The 13,639-nt window shown below is 39.2% G+C and overlaps 1 protein-coding gene across 1 annotated transcript; it reads left to right on the top strand.

Moving 5' to 3' along the window:
• The first annotated feature begins 302 nt into the window (after window positions 1-302).
• Window positions 303-1,859, top strand: foxg1a (forkhead box G1a). The gene has a single exon (XM_031727502.2). The coding sequence runs from the start codon at window positions 534-536 to the stop codon at window positions 1,857-1,859; it is 1,326 nt and encodes a 441-aa protein (XP_031583362.1). The 5' UTR covers window positions 303-533.
• The last annotated feature ends 11,780 nt before the right edge of the window (window positions 1,860-13,639 follow it).

Raw genomic sequence — 13,639 nt, 5'->3', positions numbered from 1 at the left:
AGCAAACGACTCGCTTTGGAAACCATAAAACAGACTAGTCGCTGTCGCAGTTCGATGTTCATTTTGATCAAATTTCGATACTTTAAGACAAAAACCATGAAATGTATCGGGAAGGTGGGCATTTTTTGCAGCGTGCAAGGCATTGGTGGATGTGTGTGTTTCCCTGTGCGTCATGATTGGCTGAAAGCGCAGAGGACGCCTTAATATTTAATACTAATGTTCCCCTGGTTGGCTGAGGACTGGAAAGGTCCAACCAATGTTTTTTTACTTGCTTTAGTGGCTGTGGCTCCCTAATTAATTGCAGCTATCTGTCTCCTATCGATGTGTGTGTACATGTGTGTTGTGTGTGTGTGTTTCCTTTTTTCTCCCCAAACCGAACATGAAATAGTTTGTTGGGCTATACTTTCTTTCTTCCTATCTATCCCCCCTTCCTTCCTTCCCGTCCTGGTTCGCAGGCAGAGACAGGACAGATTGAAACCCAGCTGTGATCGTCGCTTTTGGTCGTTGCCATTTTCCCCCCTTATTGCCCGGTGATGTTGGATATGGGAGAGCGCAAAGAGGTGAAAATGATTCCTAAATCGTCGTTTAGTATAAACAGTTTGGTGCCCGAGGCCGTGCAAAGCGACAACAACAACCACCAGAACCAGCATCACCACCAAAACCACCTTCACCACCACCACCAGAACCACCACCACCGGCCCGGCGCCGCGGACGAAGCCGAGCAGAAAGCTCCTCTCCCCGCCGCGCAGCCGGACGTCAAGGCGGACTCTAAAAGTGACTCCTCGAGACAGGAGAGCTGCCCGGACGAGAAGGAGAAGCAGGAAGAGAAAAAAGACGCGAAGGACGGGGACGGCGGCGCTGGAGGGAAGGACGGAGAGAAGAAAAGCGGCAAGTATGAAAAACCTCCTTTTAGTTATAACGCTTTGATAATGATGGCCATCAGGCAGAGTCCGGAGAAGCGGCTCACTTTGAACGGCATTTATGAATTCATCATGAAAAACTTCCCGTACTACCGGGAGAACAAACAGGGCTGGCAGAACTCCATCCGACACAATCTCAGCCTCAATAAATGCTTCGTCAAGGTGCCGCGGCACTACGACGACCCGGGCAAGGGAAACTACTGGATGCTGGACCCTAGCAGCGACGACGTTTTCATCGGCGGCACTACCGGGAAGCTCCGACGGAGGTCCACCACGTCCCGAGCCAAACTGGCCTTCAAGCGGGGTGCCCGGCTGACCTCTGGGCTGACCTTCATGGACCGAGCCGGCTCCTTGTACTGGCCCATGTCCCCCTTCCTCTCTCTACACCACCCGCGGGCAGGCGGCGCCCTCGGCTACAACGGGACCTCCTCGGGATACCCGGGTCATCCCATGTCCTACAGCACCATGCTCACCCAGAACATGAGCAACAACCACTCGTCGTTCCCATCCTCCAACGGGCTCAGCATGGACCGGCTGGTCGGCGGGGATCTCCCCTACGCGACGCACCACCTGACAGCGGCGGCCCTGGCGGCCTCGGCGGTACCCTGCGGCCTCTCCGTCCCTTGCTCCGGGGCCACTTACTCCCTGAACCCCTGCTCGGTGAATCTACTGGCCGGACAGACCAGTTACTTTTTCCCCCATGTCCCACACCCGTCCATGACCACGCAGACCGGCGGCAGCGGCGGCACCTTGCAGGCCGCCCGGGCTTCGGCCTCCAATTCCCCGCAGGCTCCGTCCTCCTCCTCGCTGCCCTGTGACTCTCTTAGGCCAGCTCTGTCCGGCTCTCTGCCGGCCTTCTCCTCGGGACTTTCCGGGGGGTTGTCTGACTATTTTACGCATCAGAACCAGAGTTCAACCTCCAACCCGCTTATACACTAACACCCCAAACCCTCACCCCCAGCCTCACCCCTCCACTTTATCCCACCTCACCTCTCCATCCATGCATCCATCCCCTCATTCTGCCCTGAAGGAGTGAGAATCTTTAAGTGACTGGAACTGTAAGTTGAACATTTTACACTGAACATTTACATTGTACAAAAAAATGACAAAATTATTATAAACTACCTACTATAGAAAAAAAGAGAAGAGGCTTAAACTGCAAAACAAAAAAGAGCAGCACTGAGAAACTAACAGAAAGCAGCCCTGAAGTTTCCAGGTATTTTTTATTATTATTATTCTTATTATTATCTTAATTGTTGTTATTATTATTATTATTATTATTATTATTATTATTCTGCTCCATCTTCTCCTGCAGTTTTAATTTCTGTGTACATAATGTCTGTTCCTATAAGTGTCCGGGGTTTGTCTCTGTATAGTACTGTCAGTCAGCGACGTGCAATGTGATCTGAGATAAAAAAAACAAAACAAAAACAAACAAAAACACAAAAAACAAAAAACAGAGAGCGTGAGGAGAGCTGCAGGCTGATTTTTTCTGTTATTATTATTGGAGGAGGTATTACTTTTATAGAATGTGTATTTAAAATAGTTTCATCTAATTTTAAGATTTAAAAAGGTAAAATAAAAATAATATCTCTGATAGCCTGTTTTGCCCGCATTTTTGCAGTATTATAGGTATCATGCGGGGTTGAAGAAAAGCGGCGGAGAGTGATTTTATTTTACAAAATTGAAACACATTTTTATATATATATTTTTTATTTTTTGTTTCTAGCGACTCTGCCTCCCGCAGTTTAAAGTCCCGAGACTGTTTCTCCACTCGTTTAATTTCCCAGTTGAAAACTGCTAATGTACTTTCTATAGACCAAAGAATCGGTTTTTTAGGAATTTTAGAGTCAGTATTCAGCTGCATAATACTACAGGCCTAATGTGGAAAGAATTAAGGACCGAATGAGTAAATGAATGAATGAATGGGAGAAGGTGTGGATGACCGAGTGAATGATGCCTCCTTCACTGCAGAAAATGTCCATTTAAACGAGATTTATATTGCTTTTTTTGCAGTCTTTTTAAATGAGCTGAAACGTAAATGGAGTTAGGTGGCGCCGATTTTTTTCAGTGTCATCAGCGAAGGATTGTTAGTGCTGCTGGAGAGATTTTTTTTGCCTCATGTTGCCTGTTTTTTTAAACTCTTTGAATTTAACTGCTCGTGCTTTAGAAAATTCAGATTTTAAGGCTGAATATTAAGCACAAATTTCTCGTTTTGCTGATGGATATTTTCCGCAGTGCAACCTGTGATGTGCTTTCTTTGACTGTAAACGTGATCGCCGATAAAAACGGACGTTCACGCTTCGTTTCCTTTTATTTACTTTTTGTATTATCAGTAAAAAAGCGAGCGAGAGAGAAATGTCTATTTGTAAGTTGAATGTGGGCTTTTGCTTTTCTGTTTTTCTATAAAAGGAGGAACGATGTAAAAATCCGTTTGTTTGACAAGAAAAAAATGCCTCATTATCTAATACTACTTGGAATGATTGTCCTTTAATTGTCGTCTCTAAAAAAATTTTCATGGTTGTGATACTATTGTGGTCTTATTCTTATTCCCGTGTTTGTCGCTTACAAAAGTTTAAAAAAAGAACAAAAAAAGAAAAAAAAATTAATCATAAAAAATAAAAATAAAAGAATAGGTTACATTCATAACTAATGAAAATCACTTTGTCTTTTTTTATTCCTACCGTCCGTGTTTTCACTGATTTCACTGAAAAGCACAAAAATCAATTTAGGATTATTATTATTGATATTTTTACAGCAAAACCACCTTTTTTTTCTAGACTGTAACTTAAATTTGGGATTTTCGTAATCAAATTCTGAATTATGATTTTATGGAGAGCAAACATCATTGGATTCATTTGTGGGCTAAGGTCGATAACCCACCTCGTCCACACGAGTGTTTTCCGTTTATGTTTTCCTGGAGTTTTAAGTTGTTTTTGTTACGCACACGTTTGGGATTAAAATAAAATTCAACCTGTGCGTAAAAGCTTTTACCCGTGCAGATTCAGGCGCGTCTGGGTGAAAAAACTGTCAAATGATGCAACCGGAGGTCGCGTTAAGGCTGCTGAAGCCTGACTGACTGTGTGAGGGTCTTTTTGTGTTTCAGGTTGTGACATTTTCTCCTTCTGAGCAGTGAAATCTGAGGCGCTGGAGGCTGTGGCCTCTGGGTTTGTGTTCAGCCCCCCTCCACCCCCCCTCCCCAAAAATGTCATGTTTGCACTGTTTTATCATCATATGTTTGTTTGGTTTAAACCGCTCACAGCTAAAACCACCTTACACTAGTTGTAAGCAGCTCCAGTTTTTTCAGTCTTTTTTCCAAAGAAAAGTCAGGCTGTGAGAGCAGATTTGAGCGCTGTGTCACTGATGTAATTTTGTGTTTTAAATGCGGCTTTTCTTGCTCGCTTTGCTCAGTTCTGTTTGTTTATTTAAGCCCCAGAGCACAAACTTTCTGGATATTTCCCCCCTTACATTTTCAGATTTGACATCTTTCCTAAACAAGAGTCAGCTTTTGCAAGCTAATTGTGGTCACTGGTGTTCTTTCTTTGGCGCTGTGCAGTGTTTTCTTCTGTCTGTGGCTTTTTCTGTGTTAACAGGTGATGACTCTGATGGTGAGATGACTCTTCTCCTCTGTTTTTTTAATCATTCAGCCTCATCTGATTTTTTTTCTTCTTATTTACACATTAAACCTCAAATTTGAGTTATTTATTATATTTTGTTATTTTTCTGGAGTAAAATTCAAAATCTTATCTACAGAGCGTAAAGCTGACTGTATCTTTCTTTTTAGGAGCTGATGTGGTTCACATTTAAATGTTTGCGGTGCAGGTGTATCAAAAGGTATTTTTAGAATCAGAAAAAACTGTTTCTTTCCCCTAAATTTAGAGATTTGTGCATTTTTTCTTGGTCAGGGGCCCAATGGTGATGGCGTGTTTTTTTCCTTACAATTTTTGATATTTCCACCGTCAGCAGACTTTCTTTCTCTCTCTCTTTCCCCCCTTGGCGCTACTGTGTTTTAGATTTTGAGTATTTCAGATGCTGGTGGTCGGGTTCTTCTTCTTGGTGCTATTTTACAGCTGAAACTTAAACAAGGTTGGAAATTTACCTCTTAAATTTGGAACTATTTCATGTTGTGTGAGCTTCATTTATTTATTTATTTTTGTGGCGTCATATTTGTACTATGCAACGATCGGTGCGTCTGAGATCCACATGTATATGTTTCATGTGTAGGTCGCAGCTCGCAGCTCGCTTGGTTTGGATTTTAAAGCTCTCATAACAAACAAACAAACAAGCAAACAAACATCTATCTATCTATCTATCTATCTATCTATCTATCTATCTATCTATCTATCTATCTATCTATCTATCTATCTATCTATCTATCTATTAGACTGCTGTAATTTCTTCTTACATCTGTTAATTCGGTTCTTCACTAAACAGGTTCACATATCGGTTCTCAGTATTTTTGCGCTACTGTGGAGAAGAAAGATGAATTAAATTCAGCATGGATGCACGTGCTGGTCATGAAGTCTCACATTTGGAGACTTTCTCTCTTTGTTACCTGATCCTCTGCGTTTGATTCTGTCTGGCTGCAGCTTATGTGCCACTTTGTGATTTGTTCTTACGCTTTTTTGGGGGGTGCTTGTGTGTTTCCTTCAGGAAGTCTGATTCAAAGCTCAGCGTGTGCGTTTGTGTCTTGCTTTCTGCTGCCACGATCAGCTTCAGTGTCTCCTTCGAGGTGCTCTGATCGCTTTTTGTGCAGTTGTCGTGATTCCGAACTAAAATCAGAATTTTACTTTCCGCCCTGAAAAGGAAAAGTGAGATCTGGATGCAGAGATGGTGTTTGCTTCCTCCTCCTCAGCGCTTATGAGCAGCGCCTAAAGACTCTGTGTGTTCAGATGTCGCTGTGATCGCGTGGATGTTTGTTGTTGCAGCTGGTGTGATTTTGATCCGCGGCCTGCAGCTTTTCCTCCTCTCTCTCTCGCTCTCTCTCTACGATGGTGCACAATCACCACCTCACATTTTTTTCTGCAGGTTTGTGGCGTAAAGCCGTAAACTGAGCCTCTCTGTCTGAGGCGCTGCAGGCCTTCCAGCTTCTTCTTTGTGTTTTCACATTTCAGCACATGCTGCACACATATTTTTTTCTTTCTCCACTTTCAGGATTTTAAATTCTCTAGAGTCCACTTTGGTTGGTGCCCCATGCTTTCTGAAACCCGTTTTCTTGCAGTCTTGTTGCTAAATTCGAATAATGTTGCTCAATTGAAGCAAAAAAACAAAAACAAAAAACAAAAAACAAAAAACGCTGTTTCGATGTGAGGATCGTCCTTCCTCACCTGACAACACGTTTTAACCTGAATGTGTCTCTGCTCGGTTTCGAATAAATGCGATCACGTGGTCTGTCCTATAGTAAAGTATAGTAGGTCTATAGGTCCCCTCCATCCTTCTTAAAGCTCCAATTTTCTGTCTCAGAAACAACAGGTCTTGGTGTTGTTGCAAATTGTTCTTTCCCGTCTTCCCTGTCGTTTGGTGGAAATATAATTCATAATTCATGCAGATGTGAGCGTGTTCTGTTCATACAATAAGCCTGCAAGGCAAACACTGTGTGTCTCATGAAAAATGTGATATTTATCTTATTTAGTTAAAACAAACTTATAAAGAAACCTCACAACAACAACAATAACAGGTACTACAACTATTACAATTAATGATAATGACAGAATAAGGATTATTGCCCTCATGTCTGTCTGCAGCCCGCAGGTCAAAGGTTAAACCTCCATCCTTTTTTTGTACCTTTCTTAATATGTGTTAAAATAGCAACTATCTTAAAATCCCTTCATTTCTTTCAGTGGAAACTATCCCCCCCAAAAAAACAAAAACAAAAAAACAAAAATCCAAAATCATACAAAACAGAGTTCATGATTATTATTGAATGTTTTTGCTTTTTAAACAAAATTCATGTCCCATTAAGAGTTTTTTGATCATCCATGCCAGGAAATATTTCAGTGCTGCACCTGCAGTAGCTGAAGCAGGAGGTCAAAGGTCAAACCTTCAGACTGCCTGCAGCTTCCACAGGAAGCAAGTGCGACCCACACTCTAAAAAATGTTTTGTTGGCTTAACGTAAAAAAATTAAGGTAACAATTTGCATGGATCTTTTTAAGTTACTTCAGCTTAGCCACTATAGCGTAAATGCCACAAGAGTTCTCTAGTTAGGCAAACTCTATTCCTTACGTACAAACAACATGATTTGCTTTGTCCTCTACAAGCTTAATTAAGTTGAACCAACTTATTTTTAATTGTTTAAAAATTACTCCATTTAGTTATTAAAACTTATTTTTTTACTTTTATTCTACTCAGAAATATCCATGCAAATTGTTACCTTAATTTTTTTGAGTACTAATAACTTACAATAACTTATAACTTACAATTATACAATAAATTACACATTGAAATTCCAGTTTTATGATCAAACTGTTTATTAGAACACCAGTCCACCATTCCAGAGTCATTGACATTTCAATAGCAGACAAAATTGTTGCCTCCATAAAATAAATGACATAAAACACCCTGTAAATCTGTTTCAAAAGACTGAACATTTTGACAGTCATGCTCTGATTCAAGTTTGTTTGTGTTAAAGTGATAGTTTAGTTTTTTTTTAAGTATGAAGTACATTGTGAGTGTATTACACACAGTAGACAGCAGTCAGCACATTCCGCCACCGACACGCACGATAGGCTCAGTTTGTTTGTGTGACTTTGGTAAATCTGAACTAACCCGAACTAACACCAAAGTCACCAAATAACACAATTACACTTACTGATCAAGGCAGCAGGAGACCAGCAACTCCTGTGTGCTGTCAGGTAAAATTGCTGTTTTTGTCCATGGACGCTGGTGGGCCAGAGCGATTGAAACAACAAGCAGTAGAACTTCTCTTTCCTCACAGAAAAGGCTGTCTGATAGCAAAATAAAGCAGTAAACATATTCTTGATATAATGTACATTTAAACTGACATCAGTTTTATTAGGATGGAGGCTCATCTTGCGTGCCGGTGGCCCCGTCTGCTTCTCCGTAGGTGGAGCTTACTGACTGCCATCTACTGTGTGTAAGACACTCACTATACATATGTACCTCATACAGCCTCACTTCAAAAGACCCGAGCTATCCTTTTAAAGTGCATTATTTTGAACTAGGTGTACTTAATGCTCAACGCTCAACTTTACACCTACTGCCTACTGTACAGTATGTAACACAACACATTGCAAACAACAGTGGAACATTTCCCGTTTAATTTGAGGATAGCCTCACTCTTCACATTTTTTAGTACAACAGTTTACTTTTTAGTGACATTACCTTAGGACTGGCTTTCAGATCATCCAGCTCGAGGAATATCTTTTGAAACACTTCAAAAGTGTTTTTCAGTTCTTTTGGGTAGCTGAGGTTGAGTGCATATATCAGCCCCATTAGCAAGGCACAGGCTCTGGGTACATCCAGGTCTGCTAGGACTTCTGTTCCTTCAAGTATGATCCTTGCGCTGGCTGGATCAGACGTTGTGGCACCTCTGGTTACAATCTTCATCACTTCATTGGTAATATCCCCGCCACCATCCTGGTAGGTCAGAATCAATATAAATGTTTTAAGTAATCATACTTATACATGAGAGTAACACAAAATAGGGCTGCAACTAACAATTTTCTCAATTATCTGATTAGTTGTTTGGTCCAGAAAATGTCAGAAAATGGTGAAAAATGTCAATGTTTCTCAGAGCCCAATATGATGACCTCAAATGTCAAACATATTCAGTTTGCTGTCATAGAGGAGTAAAGAAACCAGAAACCATTCACATTTATGAAGCTGAAACCAGAGAATTTGGACTTCTTTTTCTAAAATAATTACTCAAACCGATCAATCAATTATCAAAATAGTTGCCGATTAATTTAGAAATCAATTAATAATAGATTAGATCGTAGCTCTAATACAAAGTATAGTCATGTCTGATTTACCTGCTCTTTGAAGAGATCCTCCTCCTTTTCCCTGAGATACACCACTAAGCCACGGATAGCGACCTCTCGCCTTCTCTCCACAGAATCGTCCTGTGAATAAGAAAAAGAATGTCGAACTGCTCTTCGAGGAGGATGGGTTTTTGATAATTACATCCAAAAAAAAAAAAAAAAAAGAATTGACTTTATATGGCCTGAACTGTACCAATTATAGATTTCCAGTGATAATCAAAATAATGAATTGATCATTTCAAAGAGCCATTTCTCTGAAATGATCAATTCATGAACTTGAAAAATCCAGGTAACAAATAGAAAAACTGCAAAATCTTGCAAATTACTCTGCCAATCATGATCCACATCACCTATAATTTGTTTTATTATTAAGTATTTATAGTTTTAATTGATATTTGTGCCTCAAGCTCTAAACAATAATTTGACATAGCTGAGTTGTAAACAGCTACCTTTTAAGACTCAATATCACCTATTGGAAAAAAAAAAAAAGTGGATTATCCTATTTGAAATAAACTACATTTCATTCATTCATACCTCTAGCAGCATGTTCTGGATGCACCGAATGCGCATTTTTGCAGCCCCTCCTCTTGAGGACAGCAAGGACATTATTTTCTGAGAGTACTGGTCCAGCTTTGCCATGAATGTTGTCTCCAGGTTAACAGTGGTGATCCTTCTGAATTCTTGGTTTATCTGTATAAAAAAAAGGCACAAATAGGCACAACATGTTAATGTATACAATTTACTTTAAGATCTTTCCTGTGGCGTTTCTACAACATGGCGTTCGCTTCCTCGCCCGCGTTTTTTGACTGAACTTTGACACAGGCTGTTCTTCAGCTAGGGCTCAATTAACAAACTTCAATCTCACATAAAAATAACTCTAGGACTTAAACATCAAAATGCATCGATGTTAAACCGAATGTATACTCAGTAACCTACATTTGTTTAGTCATGAATGTAAAACGGCCCAGCCTTTTGCTGGTCAAACCTTCATCAACGCTGCAACGATTTCAAAGTAGAAAGAAGAAAAACGTGTATTACCCTGTCTTTGCAGAGTTAAAACTACTGCTACAGAAGCTCAGTGTCAGTTAACACCATTTGGCTGCCACCGTAAAACAAAACTTAACAAAGACTAATGTTACGGTCGAATTACTTCACAAGTTAGCCAGAAGTGTAACGTTACTAGCTTATCACCACCACTCGCCGAGGAAGAGTTTAGTGTTGTGTAAAAAGCATTTCTTGCAGTGCGTGTTGATAGAGTTAAAGTTAGAGTTATTAGCTGCTGTGAATAAAACAAGGCAAAAAATTGTACTCACCACAAAGCTTTAACGTTTGATAACGTTCCGTACAAAATGGCGCTTCTCCGCTTTCTCTCTTTGCCTCCGTTTCTTTCGATCAGTGGTCTGAGAGCACAACATGTCCGGGCAAGTCAGCCTTGTACTCAGCTTTTAAAGGACGCTTACGAGATTTTTAAGTTGTATTAACTGAATACACTTTCATGTTAAGTTAACACAGAAATGTCTGTTCAAAATCGATATATTACTGAGCTAAGACTGTTTTCTTTATTTTCATTTCGACCAACTCATTAAATTAAGTTATCAACTGATTACAATGTGTACATGCAACAAACTTAATTTTTTATGCAGAAAAAGCTATTGATTTTAAGCTTTACTTACTAACCCCATGAATCATTTTTTAGAGTGCACGTGTAGCAGATGTGTAGTGTTTGTGTTGAACCTGCAATCAAAGGAGCAGAAAGTGGAACAAAAGAATGATGATGCAATGACGCTGATAGTTGTGTCGTTCTGCTTTTATTTCTTAATATTTATTTTTTCTGCGCATCGCCGCAGCGGCTGCTGGCTTCAGTCTGAGTGCAGATGGCTTAGGATCTCCTCCGCCTTTTTATCGCGCACAGATCCGTCGTTTGGAGTCGCTGAAAACCTTCGGCTGTTTGTGCTGTTTGCTGGAGCAGCTTTAGTGCTCAGTGGATCGAGTGTGATCTTTCATTCAGCAGCTTCACGGTTTATTTTGCGGATCAATAGCCAGTGTTTTGCTGCTCTGTCAGAGGCCTTATGCACGCTTGTTTCGGCTGCCTGGTGAACACATTTCATCCAGACGGACTCCTGGGTTTTCTATTTACTTATTAACTTATTTTTTTTATGTCTTGATAATAATTATGATTTAAGTTATAGGAGACATTCATTTACTTATTTCTTCAGATCAGAAAAGATTCACTTTAAAGTGTTCGGCATGGCATTTTAAAGGCACAATAATGACTTTTGAGAGATTTTTTGCCTTGAGAAGAAGAGGAAAAGAAAATAGAATTAATGGAAATTAAAAAAAAAAAAAGATTATTGGACAATTAGTCAGTCTGGCCTCCAAAACCGCAAATCAGTCCTTTAATGGAGAAAGTTTGTTAGACAGTAGCTCTTCTTCTAATCAGAAAAATATGAATATGAATAATGTGAAGTTCTGGGCACATTTAGAGCTTACATGTTTTTATGAGAAGAATAAAGCTTCTGAAAGAAAATTGCAGTAAATAATAATTCCTGTCACACACACTACTCTGAATTTGGTTTAATTTGTGACAACAATTTACATTACTCTACATCTGGGCATCAAATCAGAGTTTTCCATCCCCAACAAGAGGATAACATACGAAGAAAGCCCTAAATGTTTGAATTTGACTAAACCATTTTACGAGAATCTCATTATCAGTGATAAAACGCCACAAAATCTAAACACTTTGTAGGTTTTTAAAACTCTAATTCCCTTGGCAATGAAATTGAACACGGTTAAGGCAGTGAGCAGTGTTGGACTGTTGTCATCAAAACATCTGATTAAAAGACAGAACGAGTCAATTCAGTCTGGACTCTGAGGGGCAGTAAAGTCTACAAGGACAACTAAAAATTTTATTCTTTAGCACTATATTAGATATTTGAAGGATAAATGAACATTCCCAGTTGGTGTCTTAAAAATACCAAAAATAACAACATTAATTTGTATCAATAAGGATTAAACATGTGATCTCATAATCCAGGATTTAATTTTAAGATTTAGCTTTAGCATAAAAGAAAATGGGAAATATTTTGGGAAACAAGATCTGGTGGTTAGGAGATTTTTACAGTCTGAAAAGTAGGAATAAAAATCGGAGTATCTTGGCAGTTTTGTGTCAAATAGAAAAACACGAAGCTTGGCAAAAAAATAAAAGGCATCAGGCTTTAAAAGCCCAGATTTCTTGCATAATCTGATATTGCTGTATTGGTGTTATTCCTACATCATCATAATAATGCTGATCACCATTGCAGCTGGTCAGTGATGCATTAGCCAATAAGCTAGCTAATGCTTAAAAAAGATCATTAGTAAACCAACATGAATGATCTAAATTTGGCTGCCAACAAACCTAACTCGACACATTTATTTTATTGTATAAAATAATAAAGAAAACACTTAAAGTGGCCACCATTTGTTCCAGAAAAAAAGTTTTATACAAATAAATGTATTTTTCCACACAAAAAAGCTATGACATCACAATAGTATGCTTGGTCAGTTGCACTGTTGATCCTGCACCAATGTTTCATTATTTTATGATGGCGCAGAACAACACCAGCATGGGAATATTAGATACACCAGATTTCTTATGGAAATTTTAGCCTTGAACAATGTTGTAAGTCCACACTCACAGACAAGTGATGGTCTGGAACCATAGTAGCAAATAGAAAACAGAATCACTGTGATGACTACAATCTAAAACACTATAATTCCAAGATTATCTCTAAAATAAAAAAAATAACCTACATGATTGTTTTATTTGAGATTTTTATTTTCCCACTGCTCTGTCTAAAGGCTGATTTATAGAAATCTTAAGAGCTTAGTTTGGAAAAAGTCAGGTTACTACTTTGTGAAAGAAATAACTCGAGTTATCACCGATCAGGACTTTTAAAACCCACACCACAGCTCTGCTCAAACAACTAAATGAGTTCTCTGTAAAATGTGGGTCATTAAATCTCAAATCAAGGTTTCAAATGTTCTGCTCCATGTTAATTATACAGAAACATAGCAGATGTCTGACGTCAGGAAATAGTTAAGGTCCAAACATCAGTCTGTGAAACTCAAATCACTTCAAAACTGTAACTGGGTGTTCTTGGTGGCTACAGAATAAAGATTTTGTGCTCTAAAATCTATTTCAGGAGCTCTTTTGTACCAAGTTATAACATTTCTGAAAAATACAATAAAATAAATAAATAAATCCAATGGGAGGGGTGGGGGGATTTAGAGAGTGAGTGTATATGTGTTCACCAGGCTCCCCAACACCCTGGAACTTTTGGAAGCAGATTAGAACACTTAAAACCAAGTGCACCATACTACCTTAAAGAAACCAGTGTGAGTCTCTTAAACTCAAATCAAGGTTTGAGTTTTGAGTTTTTTTTGTCCCATAACACTCGAAAGCTCGATTCACAGCTTCTTCAAAGCCAGAAATCTTTGAACATTTAACTGCACGTTATCGGTGAGTGCTGTTCAAAAATATGTTTGGGATGCAGGAGCAGGGTTTTTAGTGAAAAATAACACTCCAAATCTTATTTCGTGAGCATCTTCCTGGCACCGGAGTTTATGGTAGAAAAACAAAATTGTCCAAATAAATATGTCAGTGGAGATTTTTAATAGCCCACAATCCTCTAAATCATTAAAAAAAATCTTGTAAACTTAGTGGAAAATGTTAA

This window comes from Oreochromis aureus, linkage group 19 (genome assembly GCF_013358895.1).
Source record: "Oreochromis aureus strain Israel breed Guangdong linkage group 19, ZZ_aureus, whole genome shotgun sequence".
NCBI classification, from domain to species: Eukaryota; Metazoa; Chordata; class Actinopteri; order Cichliformes; family Cichlidae; genus Oreochromis; species Oreochromis aureus.
The sequence above is the reverse complement of the archived record's forward strand: the minus strand, read 5'-3'. Positions and strand labels throughout refer to the sequence as shown.

Excerpts from the sequence above, each read along its gene's own strand:
- foxg1a (XM_031727502.2), top strand. The coding sequence starts at position 534 with ATGTTGGATATGGGAGAGCGCAAAGAGGTGAAAATGATTCCTAAATCG.